The 22,675-nt window shown below is 35.5% G+C and overlaps 1 protein-coding gene and 1 long non-coding RNA gene across 2 annotated transcripts in view; both read right to left on the bottom strand.

Annotated features, from left to right (window-relative positions):
* Nucleotides 1-655: 655 nt before the first annotated feature.
* Nucleotides 656-22,675, bottom strand: part of LOC127527626 (uncharacterized) — a 121,313-nt gene continuing 99,293 nt past the window's right edge. The window contains exon 2 of the long non-coding RNA XR_007934817.1: nucleotides 656-897. This is a non-coding gene — a long non-coding RNA (uncharacterized LOC127527626). The remainder of the gene's footprint in view (nucleotides 898-22,675) is intronic.
* mrps9 (mitochondrial ribosomal protein S9) overlaps nucleotides 8,552-22,675 on the bottom strand; it is a 96,807-nt gene continuing 82,683 nt past the window's right edge. Inside the window, exons 7-11 of the mRNA XM_028800656.2 lie at nucleotides 21,206-21,281; nucleotides 19,975-20,143; nucleotides 12,762-12,870; nucleotides 10,269-10,438; nucleotides 8,552-8,869 (exon numbers count right to left, since the gene is read on the bottom strand). Coding sequence (XP_028656489.1) covers nucleotides 8,778-8,869; nucleotides 10,269-10,438; nucleotides 12,762-12,870; nucleotides 19,975-20,143; nucleotides 21,206-21,281 — 616 coding nt within the window. The 3' untranslated portion in view covers nucleotides 8,552-8,777. The remainder of the gene's footprint in view (nucleotides 8,870-10,268; nucleotides 10,439-12,761; nucleotides 12,871-19,974; nucleotides 20,144-21,205; nucleotides 21,282-22,675) is intronic.

Raw genomic sequence — 22,675 nt, 5'->3', positions numbered from 1 at the left:
GGAATGTGACAGCTGAAACCCATGTCTTGCATATGTCTGTGCGTGGTGGTTCTTGAAGCACTGACTCCAGCTGCAGTCCACTCTTTGTGAATCTCCCCCACATTTTTGAATGGGTTTTGTTTCACAATCCTCTCCAGGGTGCGGTTATCCCTATTGCTTGTACACTTTTTTTCTACCACATCTTGTCCTTCCCTTCGCTTCTCTATTAATGTGCTTGAACACAGAGCTCTGTGAACAGCCAGCCTCTTTAGCAATGACCTTTTGTGTCTTGCCCTCCTTGTGCAAGGTGTCAATGGTCGTCTTTTGGACAACTGTCAAGTCAGCAGTCTTCCCCGTGATTGTGTAGCCTACAGAACTAGACTGAGAGACCATTTAAAGGCTTTTGCAGGTGTTTTGAGTTAATTAGCTGATTAGAGTGTGGCACCAGGTGTCTTCAATATTGAACCTTTTCACAATATTCTAATTTTCCGAGATACTGAATTTGGGACTTTCATTAGTTGTCAGTTATAATCATCAACATTAAAAGAAATAAACACTTGAAATACATCAGTCTGTGTGTAATGAATGAATCTAATATACAAGTTTCACTTTTTGAATGGAATTACTGAAATAAATCAACTTTGTCATTATATTCTAATTTTATGACCAGCACCTGTATATAGCACATTTTCATACAAAAAGTAGCTCAAAGTGCTTTACATAATGAAGAAAATAAAAATAAAAGACAAAATAAGAAATTAAAATAAGACAACATTAGTTAACATAGAAAAGGAGTAAGGTCCGATGGCCAGGGTGGACAGAAAAAACAAAAAAAAACTCCAGACGGCTGGAGAAAAAAAATAAAATCTGTAGGGGTTCCAGGCCACGAGACCACCCAGTCCCCTCTGGGCATTCTACCTAACATAAATGAAATAGTCCTCTTTGTAGTTAGGGTTCTCACGGAGTCACTTGATGTTGATGGTCACACAGACTTCTGGCTTCTATAGTACTATTTAGTTTGCGTTTGATGTTGAAACAACACTTTTCATAGGCGCATCCATATTTACTTTTCCAGTTGGGTAGCAGAAACACACAGAGGTCGATAATGACGCAATTGCAACTTCCGACATGCCAGCTCCGCCTTATGATGAATGCAGCATGAAGCACACTCCTTCCTTTTTGCAATAACTGCGCAGCATTCTGGGCAATAAGTTTAAAAGTTTGGGCTCTATATTACACACAAGTCAAATACAAGTCCATAAAAAAAAAAGCTAACTATAAGACACTAATACACTGACACATTACCAGTTTCCTTATGCGTGTGTATTTTGTGTTTAAATAAATTAACCACTAATTTTAAGCTGACAGCAAAACAGTTCTTATTAAATCCATACTGGGGGTACTGCTGGGTGTCCCATCCAACATTGACTGCTACAACTCTGTGATGCCACAGTGGCCCGGAGTGTGAGAAGAACAGAAGTGCTAAACTGGATGCACAGCGAATTTTCAGGAAAATATTTGGTGAGCCCAGCAGATGCATGAAAATAAAAAGCTTTTTTATCAATCCACACTAGTTGTGGGTGACCACCCTTCGCCGGTGAGTTCTAACACATAATGTCAAGATCCATAGGACTTCCAGAAGCCAATGAATCTGGGAGAGATTACAGTTTCAAATGCATTATCCCAGAGTCTGACAGATTACTTAAAAAGGGAAATAAATTAAAATCACTAGCAAGCTCCCAAAAGAAGCCTGTCCCATCAAAGTCGGCCCACATACTCACTGTAAGAATTCTCTTTAATTCAGCATCTGGGGAGTTTGCTGTCACCGAGTCACAGACGAACACCCACAGCAGATTGTGAAGACATCTGCCAAAATGCTAATCCTGAATTAAAAATGGATAATTCAAGAGAAACAATTAGAGAAATCCCCAACAGAATGGCAGACGGAGAACAAATGAAGAAGTTTAGGAAAGCAGTGAAAGCATTTTCTGATGCCACCAAAAAGTATGGCCACTGGTTGTGGTTAAAGAGAGGAGACATCATCTGGGCTGCAGGAAAAATTGGATGCCCTTAGACTCAAACCCAAGACTGATCAGCCTGTGGTGGGCTTGCCTTGGCTGAGGGGGTCTTGTGATTAAAAGGCTGAAACACCCCAGGCTGCCGATGACCACAACTGAAGATGGGCCTTAAGGGCATTGACCTCTAGTAGCCACCAATAGAATCCCACTCAAGTCAACCTCCGTGCAAAGTGTCAGGGATTATAATGTCCCATACTATAAATAAATGAATTAGAATGGCCAAGTCAGGTCCAATTGTATAGTCAATCAGAAAGTTAAGGAAGAGGGGAGCTGGAGGCAAACTTTATATTACTTGCAAGAAGACAACTGTAATGTGTGGAGGGGTAGGCCGATGTATGCGAATTGTAAACTAGTCCAAGAAATGATTTTGACCAAAAGTAGGTAACACTAGATGTTGAATTTAAGGGTGCACCCAACATTTTGGTTGACTATTCAGACACTTTCTGTGTCTCTTTGCACAACTGTGTGTCACGTTACCGCACATTCCAAACTAAATGTCTGAATTGCACTCCTAGGACTTGTACTGCTTTAGCTATTCTCCTCCATTTTCCTTCTACATCTCTCACTTCTTCATCCTACATGACACCATATGTGTACCTTTTGAAACCCTCGAGGTAATTCTGGGTCACTGAGGACTGAAGCTTACATTGGCAGCTCTAGGTGCAAGGCAGGAAAACCTACCATAACAAGTCTCGAGCCCATCTCGGAGCTCATGCCAAAAAGAAAAAAAAATGGGTGAAGATAAAAGCTTATTTTTTAAAGACAAATCCAATGTATTAATACAGCTTTTGTGTATTCTATAATGGCTCTTCTTTGACACTACAGCTGCCATGTTTTAGCTAGTCTCATGAGGCCAGACATGATACTCAAACGAGAACAGCGTGTAGTGAATAGCAGCGAAATCCTGTCCTGCAAAGGCCACACCTGCAGGGCTTCTTCCTAAAACACAAGTCCATGCATTTTAAACTGTTGCTGAGGTTTTAGAGAGAGAGCAAAAGATATTGAACAAAAGTCGCAGAGAGAAAATTAAAAGCTCAGATTGCTGTTATCCATTCAGTAGCACAAGGTAACTGAAGCTTAGTAATTAATTTGTAAGTTGTAATGAATGCTGTGACAGTGGCGACAGACCACCACAGCCACCGAGCTCTACAAGTTTAAAAAGAGTTTCTGTCTGCTGTTATATCTTTGTTATTTTGATTATTACAATCACTGTATGACATAACAACAGTAAATAGAGTTAGATAAACAGTGTGATCTATGGATATACAACATGTGAAAATGCTGTGGCTATTTTGTCATAGCATGTTTGCATTTCCATTTAGACGGTAATGTTAAATTTCTTTAGTTATTCGCTTAGATGTGCAGTCAGAGGTGGGTGATTTGTTGATTCAGGTGTTTTGAGTACTGAAATCAGCATCTCCTGTGGCTCTTCATTATCAGCTCGCCTAACATCAGTCCTTTAGACAGAATATGACACACCATTCACTTCAGATGTGTATTTTTCAGTTAATATTTTCACGAAAATAGATGCCAATTCTTTCAAGCTGTCTTCAGCTCTTACACTGTCATCGTAATGCTGAACAACAAAGAGCACACAGAGTACCGGAGACATCATATTAATGTTACATTTAGTGATTTTATTTGATGCATCTTTTAACTCCGACTCTTTTGTCTCTAAGCACACTAGCCGTGTTTGTATTGTACAAGTCAGTTATAACACAGTTCTCGGGAATGTTTGTCGGCTTTGATTTGAACGATCGTAATGTAAAGGCAGTATCTCATTGTTTTAATACCAAGGCAGTAGCATATTCAGCTTAATCGTTCCGTTCAGGATGTGGCATAAGCCTGTTCATGTTTATAGGTGTTCTTGTCAAAAGGTTGAGTGCCTATGGAGGATTTCCAGCTTGGAGATGCGACACCTTAATCTTGAAGACCTGCTTTCCACCTAAAATAATATGGTTAGGGCTGACAGGAATGCTAATTTCTTGTATATCTTTTTTAAATAACAAGTGTAATCCTAAGATTGTTTGATACTAATTTTCCCGTTTGCTCAAACAGTGATTGCAATGACCTTCTGAATTTTTTTTGTTAATAAATGTAAAGACATTAAAACTTGTTTTTTTCCTTTATGGTATTATCTGCTGATGTTCCTGGCTCGTTTTGTTTGACCTCTTTTTTTCCTCCAGTGTCTCTTGATGACATAATGTCTATAGTGAGTAAAATGAAACCAACCACTGACATGCTAGATGTTTTACCTAAACCACTATTTTTAAAGATTCTCAGTTCTGTTGGGCCTAATGATTTACCTACTACTAGCTGTGCTACCCTTCTAAGACAGGTTGAACTCAAAGTAATCAACATAGTCCTCAGCATTAATGTTTGTAGTGCACCATCTGTTGGAATGCATTTTTCAACACATGTAATAAAATGCAATGCATTTATTATTCCAACAGATGGTGCATCACAAACATTTGTAGTAATATTTTGTATTACTACTAATGCCCTCACCAGCCACTTTATCACTTGTTAATGCAAATGTCTAGCCAGCCAATCACATGGCTGCAATTCAATGCATTTGGGCATGTAGACATTGTCAAGATGACCTGCCAAGGTTCAAACCGTGCATCAGAATGGGGAAGAAAGGTGATTTAAGTGACTTTGAATGTGGCATAGTTGTTGCCACAAAGGCTGGTCTGAGTATTTCAGAAGCTGCTGATCTACTGTGATTTTTTGCACACAACCATCTCTAGGGTTTACAGAGAATGGAACCGGGTGCCACTCCTCTCAGTGAAGAACAGGCAACTGAGGCTACAATTCACATGAGCTCACCAAAATTGGACAATGAAAGATTGGAAAAACATTGCCTGGTCTGATGAGTCTCGATTTCTGATGTGACATTCAGATGGTAGGGTCATAATTTGGAGTCAACAACATGAAAGCATAGATCCATCCTGCCTTGTATCAACAGTTAAGTCTGATGGTGGTTGGCCGTGTGGGGGGATATTTTTTTGGCACACTTTGTGCCTCTTAGTACCAACTGAACATTGTTTAAAATGCCACAACCTCCCTGAGTATTGCTGCTGACCATGTCCATCCCTTTATGACCACAGTGTACAGATCTTCAGCTGCCTACTTCCAGCAGAATAATGTGCCATGTCACAAAGCTCAAATCCTCTTATGGTTTCTTGACCATGACAATGAGTTCAGTGTACTCAAATGGCCTCCACACTCATGATATCTCAATCCAGTTGGGCACCTTTGGGATGTGCTGGAACGGGAGATTTGCATTATGGATGTGCAGCTGACAAATCTGCAGCAACTGTGTGATGCTATTGTGTCAATATGGACCAAAGTCCCAGATGAATGTTTCCAGCACCTTGCTGAATATATGCCATTAAGAATTATGGCAGTTCTGAAGGTAAAAGGGGGTCCAACCCGGTACTAGCAAAATGTACCCAATAAAGTGGCCGATGAGTGTATTTATGATGTGACATCTGTTGGAATGACAAATGCAACATATATGCCTCCATTATACGCCATTTGTTATGGGATTTGTAAAAGCAGTGTTAATGTTAGTAATGCGCCATCTGTTGGAATGATAAATGCATGACATTTTATTACTACAAAAGACTATCTTGTTCCATCTGTTGGAATAACAGAGACATAGCAACTGAACAGACACACAGACGCTTGTCCTTTTATTTAGGTGGATAAATTGCTCCCTACTGACAGTTGCTGCAAGCATACCATTGTTCAGCCATTGTTAAAAAGACAGACCTTGATTATTCTTTTCTAAAACACTACAGGCCCATATCCAAACTTCTGCTACTTGCATAAATTCTACAAAATGTTGCAGAGTTGGGTGAAATAAGTTGGAAAAGAGCAGGTCAGTGAAAGGACAGACTGGTCATTTTGTGCAAATTGCTTACGTAACCTGAGAGTTGTAAGAATTTGGAAACTTTTTCTGTTCAGAAAGGACATCAGGGCAAGACTGAAATTCACCCATGAATGTGAAGATTTACAAAAGAAAACTTAACAGGGGGACATGCTTAATATTATTTATATATATACATACATACACACACACACACACACACAACGGGGTTATCCATCCATCCGTTCTCCAACCCGCTGAATCCGAACACAGGGTCACGGGGTCTGCTGGAGCCAATCCCAGCCAACACAGGGCACAAGGCAGGAACCAATCCTGGGCAGGGTGCCAACCCACCGCAGCAACGGAATTATATATATATATATAATTTCCTGTAATGCTTTTGTAACACTACTTTCATCTACTATTTTAATAGCCTACATACCCTAAATTTTTTCTTGTACAATGGTTTGTATCATGTCTTATGAAATAAGTAAGACAGCGCATGCTTGCAAGGTTCAGTGTTGACAAGTTTCCACTTGTGGATATATTAAATAATATTCTCATTGTATCACATTCATATTAAACTATGTGCAACAAGAAACTTAATGTCTTTTCAGAGTAAGAGACACCTTAAACCCTAGAAATGAAAGGCCCCAACATTAAGATTTTTGTTAAAAATATCAGGTACAGGATCCTGTCCTTTTAAAGAAGAACCCGCATACCGTTTTATCCCCTTCTGTTAGCATAATGTAAATATTAATTTCCAAAGAACTAGCAATGGTGGAGTAGTATTGTGCCTTATACAGTTAATTCATTCATTTTCTGCATCTGCGATCAAGACTAGACAGAGAGTGTTAGTCTGTTAGAGGGTACACTCCACTGCACATAGTGAAACTTTCACTCATGCCACTAGATCTCCACCCAACCTAAACCTAAAATGCATACGTAAGTATAGTACACTTAGCAAATCCAGGTAGACATGGTAAAAGCATGCCATCTTCATACTAGTAGTTGCCATATTTCTAGTAACAAGTTTTAAGTGAATGTTATTTCACATAGTTTGGCGGTAGATGTTATTTACAGAAAAAATCCATCCATCCATTTTCCAACCCGCTGAATCCGAACACAGGGGTCTGCTGGAGCCAATCCCAGCCAACACTGGGCACAAGACAGAAACCAATCCCGGGCAGGGTGCCAACCCACCACAGTACAGAAAAAATGTTAAATTAAAATTTAAACACAAGGCCTAACTGGGATGCTAGTGTTATTGCAATTGTATTTAGTAAGAAATGGCAATGGAAATAAACACAAAAATTGTGCAGCATGCATGAAGTCACAAGATACAGCTTAGATCAGGTGATATTGTAAACAAGCTAGGAAAAGGTGCAATGACAGCAGAAACCAAAGAGGAAAAAATATATTCCACATTTCTTTAAGAAATAAAATACAGATTATGTTCAACATTACACCAAAGAAACAGTAAAATCTCTAAAGCAAACTCTAAAAAAAAAAACCCAGATTAATAATACCCCCTCAAAGCGAGAAAGTAAGAAAGTGGAAGAAATCTCTTAATTCACCTGAAGACACACTTCATTAAGCTGTTCATCAGACACCTGACATCAAAATAAAATCTATTTTTTAACAAGTAACAAATGTTAGCATTAAAACAACTTTTTCTTGATTACTCACCATCCCTTAATACACATTTAAACATGCTCCTAAATAAAATATTTATATAACTGACCTATGCCTTGGACCCCAGAAAAACATCTGTTATTTTCAAACCAAACATGAACACTTTACAAAACTATAAAGTACAATTACATTCATGTTAATCTGCTTCCATCTAGTGGTAATGCAGAAACATTACATTATATAACTATTATAATTATTCAAATGTATAACAGTGTAAAGAATTAAGTATGGGGGGAGAGATAGTCACACGTTAACCTCACTAGAATCTTGGAAAAAATGCAGTATCAATTTGTATATTTAATCCTCTTTCAAAAGTTTATAATAATTTCAGGTAAAATATGTATTACAGTCACCTACCTGGACAGTGCATTATTTATTAAAGAATTAACTACCTAATTCTTCCAATATGAAATATAGTTCAAAATAATGTAACTGTCAGATAAATAACATTAAAGAAAATGCTGTGTATGTAATTCAGAGGATCAGATATTCAAAAATTAATTTCACCACATGATACAGGGAATAATTATTATTAAGTGGGCTATGAATAACAGTGAACAAAAATGAGTAACTTCCTAGTGTTATACTCAAAACATTTTAAGATAATGAGAAATCTTTTTGTTAAAAACCACATACTATAAAATACGAACCAAAATGGCAGACGGTGAATAGAAATCCTTTAGTGACACATTATTAAAAAAGTGTTTTGACTGCAGATTCATAGTATATATGCCTGAAACTGAAATTACAGGAGGGGCAATTTACCAAAATAATGTGGTCATGTTTTCAATAATGAATGGTATTTGTAAGATGTAATAGCCACACATTGCCAAATTTTATTTGATTAACTGAAAACTAAACAATTCACTGTTAACAATTACTATAATTTAATTATAATCAGTGAGTAAAAGATGACATAAAAACATTTACAGTTTAGAATTTTTTGCACTTATTTATTGGCTTAGACGTCAATCTTTAATTACAGTTTACTGCTCTTTAAACCTCATCTGCTATGTTGTACATTTACTTTTAATGTAACTTGGTCAAGCATTCGTTGTTCTTTTTTCTGGCGTGCAGCAAGCCAGACAAAACACAATGTTAAGTTTGAATACGTTTAACAGTGGTCTGCATATACAAGTTAGAGATGCATATTAACGTTTTTTCCATGTAAATTTCCTTCGTGCTCCTTCTTGTCCTGGTTTTTTGCGTTCTTTTATTCGAGGATCTGCAGTAAGCAATCCAGCTAAAAAATAAACAAAATTAAAAACAGAAACCATAATCAGATCAAAGAAAAATTCAAAGCAACTTGTTGACATATTTTTTTTTCAGCTTAACAGAACTATGTAAATGTATAGTGAAAGTTGAAGAATTAATGAAGGATAACATTAGGTAGTGTTGGTTCTGCACCTAAAAAATATTGTGCCTAAAAATTGTCTTTTTTAATGCTACTTACCCCATATAGTTTATAGTGATGGCTAAGAAAAATTTTTATGACATGTTTTAATGCAGAACTAAGATGCATTTCTGAAGGAATGGGTGTCTATAGAGACAAACACTTGAACAACAGAAAACAGTACTAAAACCATGTGTTGCATAATCCACGTTTCAAGTCATCCTGTTGTATGCTCACAATGTCCCAAGCACAAGAATTTTACTACAATATTGTTAAAGAAACCACTTCCAAAAAACACTCTTGTGAGCTAAAACAGAACATGCTCATATGTGAACGAGCATTTGAACTGAAGGTCACCCCTTCCCCCTTGTTTACTGGTTATGAGTCCATCCCAGTAACAACTCATTCAATGGCTAACATCACACTTCATGTGATATCAACACAGTGCAAAGTTCACTGAGACACATATACCAGAAGGTTAAAAGATAAAGAAAAGCAAGCTAAACATTATTAGGAACAGAATATGCTTCATACTTGGGCATATCCAGCATGCTTAAACAAACAGAAGAGAAATTCAACCCATCCAGTTTCATAGACAAACACCAAATAACCCCAGGGTACTCCAGTTGTGCACACAAATGTAAATGTAACCATGGGAGTAGGGTCTACAATTGAAATGCTTGTTCATGTTTGAGTGTATTCCTTTTTCATTCACAAGAGCATTTTATGGAAGTGGTTTATTTAACAATATTTCAGTAAAAAATACATGTGCATTGGATATTTTAAGCATATGACTGGATGACTTGACATGTGGATTACATGACACTGTGAAGTTTGGATATGCTATTGTCCAAATGTGCATGCTATTGTCCAGCGTTAGTCACCACAGACCCCTTTACATCAGAATTTTTTTTTTATCTCTCTTCTGCATGAGGGCATGAGATTAAAAATTTTACTGGAGACAATGCATGCTGCTGCTTCGCAAAACCAAAATCTTTTTATGAATTTAGGCTCAAATACTGTGGCATTGGTATGTTCTCCATTATTTATGCATAATTGGTGACTGTAGACTAACTTGAATTAATGAGAGAGATTGTGTGGCCTGTGATGTACTAGAGGCCTTGGTCCTGCGTTGGTTCTTACTTTGTTCATATGACTGCATTAATTTGTATACTTCTTATTTTGCTTAATTTATTTTGATTGCTGTTCTAGGTTAGAAGACATTCCCCTGTATTAATATCTCTCTTACCTTGTCTCAGTGACTCTGCTTCAGTCTCTGTTACTAAGCTGAGCAAAGCTCTAGATGCAGCCAATCGAATTGCACCAGCTTGGGCTGACCTGCCACTTCCTGAGACTGTGCAATCCATATCATATTGACCAATGCGATTTAAAAACTGGAAGGGAAACATTAGCTGCTCTCTAGAGTGGGAGAAAAAAAAAGCAACACAGTGGTACAGACAGAACACTGAGGCATGAAAAAAACATTAACTTGCTAGTCTAGACAGGAAAATTATATAAAAACCTAAATAGCCTGTGGTTAAGAGGTCAAGAGGTTAAAAATGACGTAGATATTAAAAAATAAATTCCAACGACTACTGAAAAAGGGCTCACATAGGTTTGAAAGGTATCCATTGTGCCTGGGCTCCAATTTTTAAAACCTCTGAAGTCATTTCTGTTTATCATTTGTTTTAGTAAGAAAGACTCTGTATTAAAGACATATGCACAACCATTAAATCCAGAGTCTGACAATAAAAAATTAATAGAAACCTCAATGTACTATGTAATATAACTACCCTTGTTATATTCTTTGACAAAAACTTCACCATTTGAAATGCTTTTTCAGCAAAAAATAAACTACTGTAACTACTATTCTTATATACTAGTTACCAAAAAGTTATGAACAAAAAGATCAATCTAAACATGTAAACAAAGATAAATTAAGGACATCAAGTAGTAATGTATCTACAGCCTCTACACAGAACATAACACACAAAAGGAAATATAATTCTACAAATATGTATATTATTAAACAAAAATAATAGGGCAAAGAAGCCAACATGGTAACAAAACACTGTTTGCACCACTGAACGTTCTCAATCACAGGAGGCTCACAAAAATTGAAATCCCTGTCTTGCCTTGGTGAACTGGAATTATTCATATTATAACTAATACTCTCTAGGATAATATATACATTCTTTGAATTTAGAAAGGCACAGTTTCCAGGCATAACTGCTTGAAGCTTTCACATTTCAAAATAGTCTTCAACAATTAGTGCATTTCCCTGCACTTTAATAACTCGGTTATTCACAGAGACCTGGTTTCTGAAATGCCATGTAAACTCATATTCTGATTAGAGGAACTGGGTTATTAGTCCCTAAGAAACCTGGTTAATTTACATAGATTTTTCTGTGAGTAACCCAATTATTTTGCCATAAAAACCCTGCACCATGTTACTGTTAAGGTTTTTGTTGTCTGCGCATGTCCGTGGCACTCTGTTCACCTGCTGAGCTACGCATAAACTTTTAGCGGCCACAGGAAGGAGAAAGTAGAACAATCCACAAGATAAATCTCCCAAGACAAATTCTTGGGCTATCACATTATTCTTATTCTAGACTCAAGGGCACAGAGATATATTTTTTTCAAAATTGGGTTCCTGTTTACTTCTTGGAGCACTGTATTCAGGGTGAGGGACTGCAAAAGTGACTTTCTTATACTTAAATATATGGTCTGTCTAACTGTGGACTGAAGAAGCATGTATAAGTACAGATTTTTTTTGTTTTAAATAAAAAACAAACAAAAAAAAAATTTAGTAGGCCATTCAAGTTTCAGTTTCAAACTATCTCATTTAACGTTCTCTGAAAACTCTTTTCATCAGGCCATACTACCTTTCAGCAAATCTCTTCTGTGAAGAGCAGGAAACCAAAAACCCACACCTGATTGCCATCTCATTAACAATGAATGCCTGATTCAAATTATGCTTCCAAGTGAGGTACACATTATACACATCCTTCAAATTATTTATGCAGTATGTTCAATAAATAATACGACAATGTACAATATTGTGAGTACTAGCTGTTTAATCAGACTACCTGTATCATTTATTATGACTTAGTTAACCTTTAGGAGGCAGGCACACATGATTACAATTAATTTCAAAGGGTCAAAAGCTTTTTTCTCCTAAATGCATATGAAAAGAAAAAATGTTGATTATTTAAAGCATCAAGGAGAACATATATCTGTGTAAGGATGCATGCAATTTTTAAAAATTTCAGCACAATTAAATTTATTCACTAAAAACATTTGCTCCTAAATCTGAATAATACATTCATTAATGATATGTTGAAAAACAGTGTAAAAAGGACTTTAAATTCATTTACTGCAATTAGTCAGAATTACCATCATATTTAAAATATTTTAAGCAAAGAATAATAAAATATGCTTTTGGCAAAAATAAAAATCCCACAATGGCACAGAGGAGTGAACACTGAAAACCTTGTCATAGTTATCCCAACTTAAGCATAAAATGGCATTCATTCAAGGTGGCAGACCATGGTAACAAAATTAAGTTTGCGGTTAGAAAAAGTCAAACTGATAAAGAAGAATCTGAGCTACAAAACCTCAGTTTTATAGCATAATATTTATAGAAAAATAACAAAAAAAATCTTTACATTTGCTTCCTTTAACACTCGTACAATCTAATACAAACGAGTACAGTTTTTTTTACTTAAATAGATTAACTCACCTGTCTTGTAGCACTGGAAAAAAGTTCAGATAGTTCAGTCCATTTACAGTTATTCTTCCAGATCCATTGCAATGAAGTATGATTTTTGCATTGGCGGCCTTTCTTCTCCCTACCAAATGAAAATATTTATGTTTATTTCATATACACAATATTTTCAAAGATTGTTTAATTTGACAACGGTGTAATGAAAAGGAAAATGTTGTATTAAAGTAAAAAAAAAACAAAAAAACAAGTAAACAATGCTAGAAGCAGCAAGCCCGGCTACATTAAGACAAGTTGGCTAGTTTTAATTAACTAAGCAAGAAAGACAAACTTTAGAACAAGATTTTGGCTGTTAATAGATTCAGTTCTTTTAATACAGATGTGAAAGACTGAGTAGGTAATCTATGTTCTCATGTAATCCTAGTTACAAATGATGAGTTTGAGTTGACTCTGTGGTCAGTACTTTTATGCAAACTTGTATGCTGTGTATTTTTTATTTTGTGACTAGAAAGAAATATTGTGCCCGTCTATCATAATATGAAGGATAAATTCTATAATTTACAGTACAGTACTTAAATAGAATATCAACTTTCAGAAGTATACAACTAGCAATCATGTATAAAATACAGCTAACAACAAATTAGCTATCTTTGAAGTAATCAACTTAATAAATTGCATTACTTGGAATGATATTAGTTTAATAACTGCACCTATTCAATTTTCTTCACTGGCTTGACAAAACAGTTCCAAGACTGATTCAGTCAGATGTACTAAATAATGCTGACAGTTCAAGTGATCTCCTGGTGAACATATGATATGCTACCTACAGTTGTGCTTGAAAGTTTGTGAACCCTTTAGAATTTTCTATATTTCTGCATAAATATGACCTAAAACATCATCAGATTTTCACTCCAGTCCTAAAAGTAGATAAAGAGAAACCAGTTAAACAAATGAGACAAAAATATTATACTTGGTCATATATTTATTGAGGAAAATGATCGAATATTACATAATTGTGAGTGGCAAAAGTACGTGAACCTGTAGGATTAGCAGTTAGTTTGAAGGTGAAATTCGAGTCAGGTGTTTTCAATCAATGGGATGACAATCAGGTGTAAGTGGGCACCCTGTGTTATTTAAAGAACAGGGATCTATCAAAGTCTGCTCTTCACAACACATGTTTGCGGAAGTGTATCATGGCACGAACAAAGGAGATTTCTGAGGACCTCAGAAAAAGAGTTGTTGATGCTCATCAGGCTGGAAAAGGTTACAAAAGCATCTCTAAAAAGAGTTTGGACTCCACCAATCCACAGTCAGACAGATTGTGTACAAATGGAGGAAATTCAAGACCATTGTTACCCTCCCCAGGAGTGGTCGACCAACAAAGATCACTCCAAGAGCAAGGCGTGTAATAGTCAGCGAGGTCACAAAGGACCCCAGGGTAACTTCTAAACAACTGAAGGCCTCTCTCACATTGCTAATTTCATGTTCATGAGTCCACCATCAGGAGAACACTGAACAACAATGGTGTGCATGGCAGGGTTGCAAGGAGAAAGCCACTGCTCTCCAAAAAAAACATTGCTGCTCGTCTGCAGTTTGCTAAAGATCACGTGGATAAACCAGAAGGCTATTGGAAGAATGTTTTGTGGACAGATGAGACCAAAATAGAACTTTCTGGTTTAAATGAAAAGCGTTATGTTTGGAGAAAGGAAAACACTACATTCCAGCATAAGAACCTTATCCCATTTTTGAAACATGATAGTGGTAGTATCATGGTTTGGGCCTGTTTTGCTGCCTCTAGGCCAGGACGGCTTGCCTTCATTGATGGAACAATGAATTCTGAATTATATCAGAGAATTCTAAAGGAAAATGTCAGGACATCTGTCCATGAACTGAATTTCAAAAGAAGGTGGGTCATGCAGAAAGACAACGACCCTAAGCACACAAAGAAGAATAAAGTTAATGTTTTGGAATGGCCAGGTTAAAGTCCTGACCTTAATCCAATTGAAATATTGTGGAAGGACCTGAAGCGAGCAGCTAATGTGAGGACACCCATCAACATCCCAGAGTTGAAGCTGTTCTGTACGGAGAAATGGGCTAAAATTCCTCCAAGCTGGTGTGCAGGACTGATCAACAGTTACCGGAAACGTTTAGTTGCAGTTATTGCTGCAAAGGGGGGGTCACACCAGATACTGAAAGGAAAGGTTCACATACTTTTGCCACTCACAAATATGTAATATTCGATCATTTTCCATAATAAATAAATGACCAAGTATAATATTTTTGTCTCATTTGTTTAACTGGTTTCTCTTTATCTACTTTTAGGACTTGAGTGAAAATCTGATGATGTTTTAGGTCATATTTATGCAGAAATACAGACAATTCTAAAGGGTTCACAATCTTTCAAGCACAACTGTAAATGAAACAAAAACAATACATACGGTATATGAGTTACCAAAATAAATGGCAAAGCTCCATTCCCACACTCAAAATTTAAAAATCACATTGCAATTACCGATTCTGTTTTTCCTTATTTATTCATTTGAAGTAAGACTATACTTCAACACAACACTCTTCTTTCTAATGATACCTTATTGGCTGAAGTTGTGAGGTGACACTGGCTAACAGTGAGCAGCTTTTGCACTGCTGGGATTTTTAAAGATATGGTGGGGAATGGGGATGCAGACTGAATGTGATAGATGAATGAACATTCTGAGACTTGTAGTTTCCTTTTCTCTACTGTACAGTAATACATATGATGCACAGTAATACATATGATGAATGCATAGAAAACTTCTGTAGGTATAACACAGACCAAGGGGATATATCCCATGCACAATTCAGTCAGAAGGGGCATGTTTTTTTGTTTGAGTAAAGGAAGCAGACAGCCTTGAAGTTGGAAAAAAAAAAATCTAGTGAAAATCACATGCATGAATGAGTGATATGGTAGTGCAGTTCCACTGTGCTGTACAAGATGAGGTCTTGAGATTGTACATTGTCATATTAAAGACATGTGCAGTATATGTGAATGTTTGAGTCCAGCTATTCTATGGGAGGGTGTTTTGGAATGTTCCTTTTGACTCTAACAGCTAAAATATACGAATAAACAAGCACTTGTGGACTAGTATAATATTTTGGACAAATCGTACATTTGGTTCCTTATTTGCTAATAGATTTGCTGAAAAATACTTGTTATGCTGCATTTTTTTCAATAAGTCAATCTTTTGGTTACAAATGTGTTCCTAGTTAGACATTTTTGGTTTAACATTACAAACAGGAACCATCCCATCAGTTCCTGATGTATTATTTGGTTTCTATTACTGTCAAAGGCTGTTGTCTGTTTCTTGAAGCATACACATTATGAAATATTAATAATCAACTGCAATCATCAAAATTGTACTTAAGTATCATATTTAGACCTAATAATAAAGGTTTTTTGAAATATTTGTTTTAATTTTTCTTTTATAACATACAGTATACACAAAATTACAAGACAAAAAAAAATAAACACTGGAAAAGGAAAAACATCCTGGCTCAGAATAAGTTAGGTTACAGAAAATGCAGAGAAAAAGCCGCACACAATGAGAGTTATTATCATCCTGTATGAGCCAATTTACCATCTCAAGTAAAACTTTTAGCTAGTACAGCAGAAAGGTCAGCACCAATGTAGCAAAAGAAAGTTTAAAAGAGATGTTGTGATTGAAATGCAATAGGAAAGTTAGATATCCAGACATATACTGTACATTCTTATAAAATTTGAATCCAGTTTTTTAATAGTAGGTACCCTTTTTGAAACCCACAATATGACAAAGCTTTTGATGCCACACTTTATTGCACGGAAGAAGATTTCTCTAGATCCTCACATTTTTAGGCACATTCATAGAGAAAGTCATTAAGAGATGTCATGTCTATCTGTCTGCAGCACCCAGTGGACTGATGTTGATGAAATTTGGTACACTATTCATCACAGAACATCATCAGGAAAGAAAAATTTTAATTTAGATATCCTGAATAAACTGCAGCATACAAATTTTACACATTTCAAAAACTCCCATTGAAAAGCACAGATGAATTCTCAAATTTATGTTTCTTAAAACAGAGAAACATCATGTGCAACTTAAACAATGGATTAGTTTACCATTTAAAATTTACCATTGAATAGGTTACTTCAATTTGTATATTTTGTAAATTTCCTCTTTTTCTTGTCTGCCTACTGCTCCTAACTGCAAAACACCTAGGGTGTTGTGCATGCAGCAGCGGCTTGTACCTGACACCTGTAGAACAGCAGCAGAGCAAACCTGCAAACACCAGCTCACTTCTTCCGCTGCTAGGTATGTAAGATGAACTTTGTGATTGTAAAAGTAAAAAAAAAAAATGCAAGCAACTTAACTTATTTAGAAAAGAACAAAGAGAAACTACCTCATTAAGAGTGACTCTGTGACTCATTATGCATATAGTCAGTAAAAATCTACTCATTATGCTATCAATCAATGTTTCAATGACAGTATAATTTGTCAGCAAAGAGACAAAATGATCTGCTATCCATTATGGTCTGTTGCAGCAATTTTAATTTGAGACTAACATAGCTTTTAACTCTACTTCAGTTAAATCTTTCAAAAATATGTTTAAAAAACCTTAACTAAAATTGGTCATATGCACTGAACAAACAAAAACTAACCATAGTACAACAAATAAATGCCATTTTACATAACTTGAATTTGAGTCCAAATAGGCTTGTGGTGGCTAATTCTGTTTTTAACTGTTAATTTTAAAATGTTATTAAAATATTTTTATGTATTCTACTAACACATGTAATTTCATTAAATTATTACTGTTATTTTTGGAAATGACTCATGACAAAATAGTGAACAAAATTGTGGTAACTGCCTCTTTGATTAACTAAACAAATTAAAATAGACCAGCTTCCAAAGTCTCCAAATGCATCTTACTGTAATGTATTGTATATATTTTTTTTTATTTATTTTTATATGTATTAATTAGATCTGGTTGCTCTGTTGTTAACCTTACTGCATAAATATTTTAATTAGAAAGCCTTTTTCTGATAATGCTTACATTTATTGGAAATTATCATAGTATTAATTAATGATAACAATCCAAGTAAATGTGGTATATCTTTGTTTTTGTTGATTAATCTGTGAAAAGCACCTTGAATTGTGTGTAAATGTATGATAAGGTGCAATATAAATAAAGTTATTATTATTGAGTTAGTCAATGAAGGAATGTACAGCTCCCTGCAAATTCAGTTGCACACAGAGCCGCTCTTAATTTAAAAAACACACACACGCACAAAATAAAGATCTTTGTCAGAGAAACTGATTAAAAAATGGAAGTTCAGCTACAAATTTGACGCTATAGCTCAAAAAAGCAAAGACTGCTGGAATATTCCGAAAGTCCATCTACAAATTCTGATGACAGCAGCACTAAATTGTCAGACAGACAAACTTTCTTAATTCCTTAAATGTTAATATAAATGGAAAAACCAACTACTTGAAAAGTGTAAAGCAAAGAATATAGTTTCAATGTGAAATGTTTTGGGAAAAGGTCCTACAGTTTCGCAGCAGAATGAAAATGAATAAAGGAAAACGGATTCTCTGAAATTTGATTCAACCAAAAATTCCCTTTAATAATAAAGCATATATGGCTTTTTGTATTTAAAGGAGTGTTCACTTAAGATGTGCAGCTAGTGGTGGTACTTAGAAATTTCTGCTTCAAATGAAAGCTTTTTCTGTTTAATAAATGATTTTGGGACACACCGTATTACTTAACTAAGATAAGACAAAAATGTTGATGTTGAAAGAAAAATTTGCCATTTATAATGTACAAGAAATTCTTGGCTATTTGCAAGTAACCTACAGAAAATGGTTTTTACTAATGAATCAGTACCCACATTTCCATTGCAGTTACGCGCAAAACAGAAGCAATACTTCTTCAAAGTTGAAAAAAACACAAATGCGAATTATTTGCGTTTTTCATTGAATGATTTTAGTCCATTTTTAATCGGAGGCAACAAGAAATCATCCGCAGTGATTTTACTGAGGAGCTGTGGATATAAAATTTTAGGATGAGCAGCTCAACATAGAATTATGCAGCACAATAAGCCCTCTTATGTGCCCTGCTGTAGCATTCCCGAGGGAGCCAGTCTCAACCAAGAAGCACAAAACCACTTTTACAGGTGTGTATAAGGGGTGTGTCAGGCCATTTGCTCCAAACTAATGAGACAATATATTATTTTACCTGATGTGGAAGAGGGATGGCATTTTTCGCAATGCAATTACAAGGCATACAAAATACCTCAGGTGTATGGTGCAATCGACAGCTCACACGAGTATCGAGATTATGTTAACAGGAAAGGCTGGACATCTATTGTTCTGCAGGCTGTCATTGACGACAGATTAATGATCAGGGACCCATTTGTGATGGGTCACCTGGTAGTGCTAATGATAATGCTGTTTAGCCACATCACATTTGCACAGGTGTTTAAAAATTTACTATTTTTTTGTTTCACAATTTCAAAATCTGCATTAAGGAGGTTAATGGAAATATGGCTAATCTCATGGCCTAAACCTTATGGTGTTTTTAATTTAATAACTGCAGAGGACCATTTTAGTGCTAGTTTGTGGCAGTTGCAGAATAATAGCATAACCAACTGCATGTCAGCAGCATTGTGGTGTGACTTCTAACAGTATACTTTGTATTTATTTTTCTCTTTATTTATGTTTTGTGTACAAAAATATATGCAGAAGAATAACTACAATGCCGTGGTGGGTTGGCACCCTGCCCAGGATTGGTTCCTGCCTTGTGCCCTGTGTTGGCTGGGATTGGCTCCAGCAGACCCCCGTGACCCTGTGTTCGGATTCAACGGGTTGGAAAATGGATGGATGGATGGATAACTACAATGGCAGCGAGGTGCAGTGGTTAAGGCTTTTTTCTTCAAACCCTGACGGTGTGGGTTCAAATCCCACTACTGATACTGTGTGACCATGTACAAGTCAATTGACCTGCCTGTGCTCCAATTGGAAAACCAAAAGAAATGTAATCAACTATCATAAATGTAAGTCGCCATGAAACTAAACAGAAATATCTGGATTGTTTTCCATCAGCATACAATACTTTCATTACTTACAAAAATGAAATCATCTCAATTTTTTTGTCCTAATTTCTTCTTTCAGATATTACCTACAATCCAAAGCAAAACCAAAATACGAACTATTACCTTCTCCCTCAATAAAAGCAATCCCATCTTCATCATACTGCAGTGGCTGAATGATGTGTTTCTTAGACTGCGCTTCAAGCTTCTGGCGAAACTTAAGAATATATTCTTCCTCAGTACTGCAGTACTGAAGACACAATATTCTTTCCATCAGCTGAATAAATCTTCTGTACTATGGGGAAACAGTTGTAAAAGTTAAGTCATTTGAGAGGACAATAAATTCTAAAAATAATAAAACACTTAAAACTTAGATTTTTTTTATGTATTATAAAATGTTACGAAACTGATATTAATAAAAAGCAAGCAAGCACAGGCAAATAAAGCAGCAGTACCAATAGTTATGCAATGCCCCATATTTGATAAGGTGTCTGTAGTACAACTACAGTCTCAATGCTGTTTAACCCTTTCATCTCAAATAATCTACTGCACCAGAGACTGCAAGGATGGACTTTATGAAAGAGAGACACAATAAAATATTAAAAGTTGTTTAACAGTTGTTTATCCAAAATGACTTACGAAAGAAATGAACATAATCAAATACAACCAGCCTGGGGACTGCTTGGGGACAAGTTTTACAGGACAAGGGTATAAAATTGATTTCCACAAGTGAAAAGGTCAAAATAAAATATAAGCTAGTTATAATTCTCAAATCATCACTTACACAAAAATTCACCAAACAAGAGAGTCTTTAAACACTTCTTGAACATATTATGGGAGTCAGAGTTTTGAATGGAGGCGGGAAGCTCGTTATAGTAGATTTGATACCACACAAAGGTGGCATCACCAGATCTTTATAAGATACCTAACATTAGCCATTTTTGTTAAACAAAATTTAAAAAGTACTGTAATAAAGCACTTTTGAACTATTTAACTTAATATAAAGTCTGTAGATCTGATTTCATAATGCACTTTTATTGGACTGTTATATGTTACTTATATCAAAATTATAATAGAGTTTATGTCCATAAATCAACTCCAATTATAGCAAAACAGTAACATTTAATACTAGGACTGCATTGTTCCAAACTGAGTTACTTCTAAAAGACACCACTAACATTATTTAAATGATAATACATCGATTGAACATCTACTTTGAGTGTAAAACTACACTTTATTAAAATCAAATAAGATGCAACCTAAAGATTTAACAAAAATGTAACTCATTCATTATATGGTAATTCATAAAACCAATAGAAAGAAATAATAAGAAGAATAAATTTTATGAGGTACTTACATCATGAGTTGAGATTGACTCAACTAGTAACTCTTCTAATTCTTCTTTAGTAAGCCATCTTGTACCAACTAGATTTCTGTCGTAAAAAAGCATGAACTAAAGAACTGAATGTAGATAAAACACAATTTAGGATATATAATAAATATCTTGCAGCAAACGTAACAAAAATAATTTCTTACTTATTTTTCCTAAAAATGATTCATCTGCTCTTTACTTTAATATTGCTGGTTTCAACTAGGGATGCTCTGATTGATCACATTACATTTCTTTTGGTTTTCCAAATGGAGCACTGGCAAGTCAAGTGAGTTACAAAGGGTCACATAGTGCCAGTATCAGGATTTGAAACCACAACCTCTGGGTTTAAAGTCCAGAAGTCTTAACCACTACACAGAAACTCAGTTTTATTTTGTCCTTTTAAATTAAAACTGACACTGCTTGAGTTTGGACAGAGAGTTTGTTTAAAATGCTGCAGGAAAAAAAAAGATAAAAACAAATTTGAAATTGCTGCTTAGTAACTTATAGTTTTTTTTTTTTTTTAAAGATTTGTACTGTGTTTATTATTTGTTGCTCTGTATCATACAGCATACGTTTTTGGTAAGAAACAAGTACTACATAATTAAAATGGCAATCCATATTTTATAATTACACCTCAAGAATTATGAATGTCTAGTTTACACACTGAAGATATATATATTTATTTGTTGTTAGAGAAAAATTCTGAAAACTACTTTTTTTTAATTAAGCCTTGTTTCAGATTACAGAATAAATTAATAATAATTTATTAATAAATTTTAAAATTTATTATTAATTTAAATAATAAATTACAGAAAAAAATAAACAATATGACAGCTCGTAGTTATGAGAAGCATTTTATTTTCTTTTATGCCACATGTATTATGGATACATATTTCTGTACATATTTAATTAGTCAAAGTATGTATTTTAAGGAAATTTTATTTATTTTAGTACTTTATGGTCACTGAACAATAAGCTAATTATTAGCTGTTAGCTGTGAACCACCCAGTCTCACTGCAATTGCATAGGTGGTGAACCAGCTGAGGGTAGGGAAGGCTGCAGGGATCTGTGGTATCCAGGGTGAACTTCTCCAGGCTGGTGGTAAGGCTGTCCTCTTGGCATTGCAAGCAATCTTTGCTTCCATTTAGCAGACAGGTGTCATCCCAACTGACTGGAAAACGGGACTTGTCGTCCCTTTCTGGAAAGGGAAGGGTGATCGCCTGAACTGCAAAAACAACAGGGGGATAACACTGCTCTCGGTGCCAGGTAAGGTCCTTACTGGGGTCATCCTCAATAGGATCCGTGATCACTTGCTCACCTAGTCAGAACAGTCTGACTTTACGCCTAAGATGTCTACCATTGACCACATCCTAGCACTGAGGGTTCTTATGGAGAACAAACATGAATATCAGCAGAGTTTCTGCAGCAGCCTTTGTCGATTTTAATAAAGCTTTC

Source organism: Erpetoichthys calabaricus, chromosome 4, assembly GCF_900747795.2.
Source record: "Erpetoichthys calabaricus chromosome 4, fErpCal1.3, whole genome shotgun sequence".
NCBI lineage: Eukaryota > Metazoa > Chordata > Cladistia > Polypteriformes > Polypteridae > Erpetoichthys > Erpetoichthys calabaricus.
This window is presented reverse-complemented; position numbering and strand designations above follow the sequence as displayed.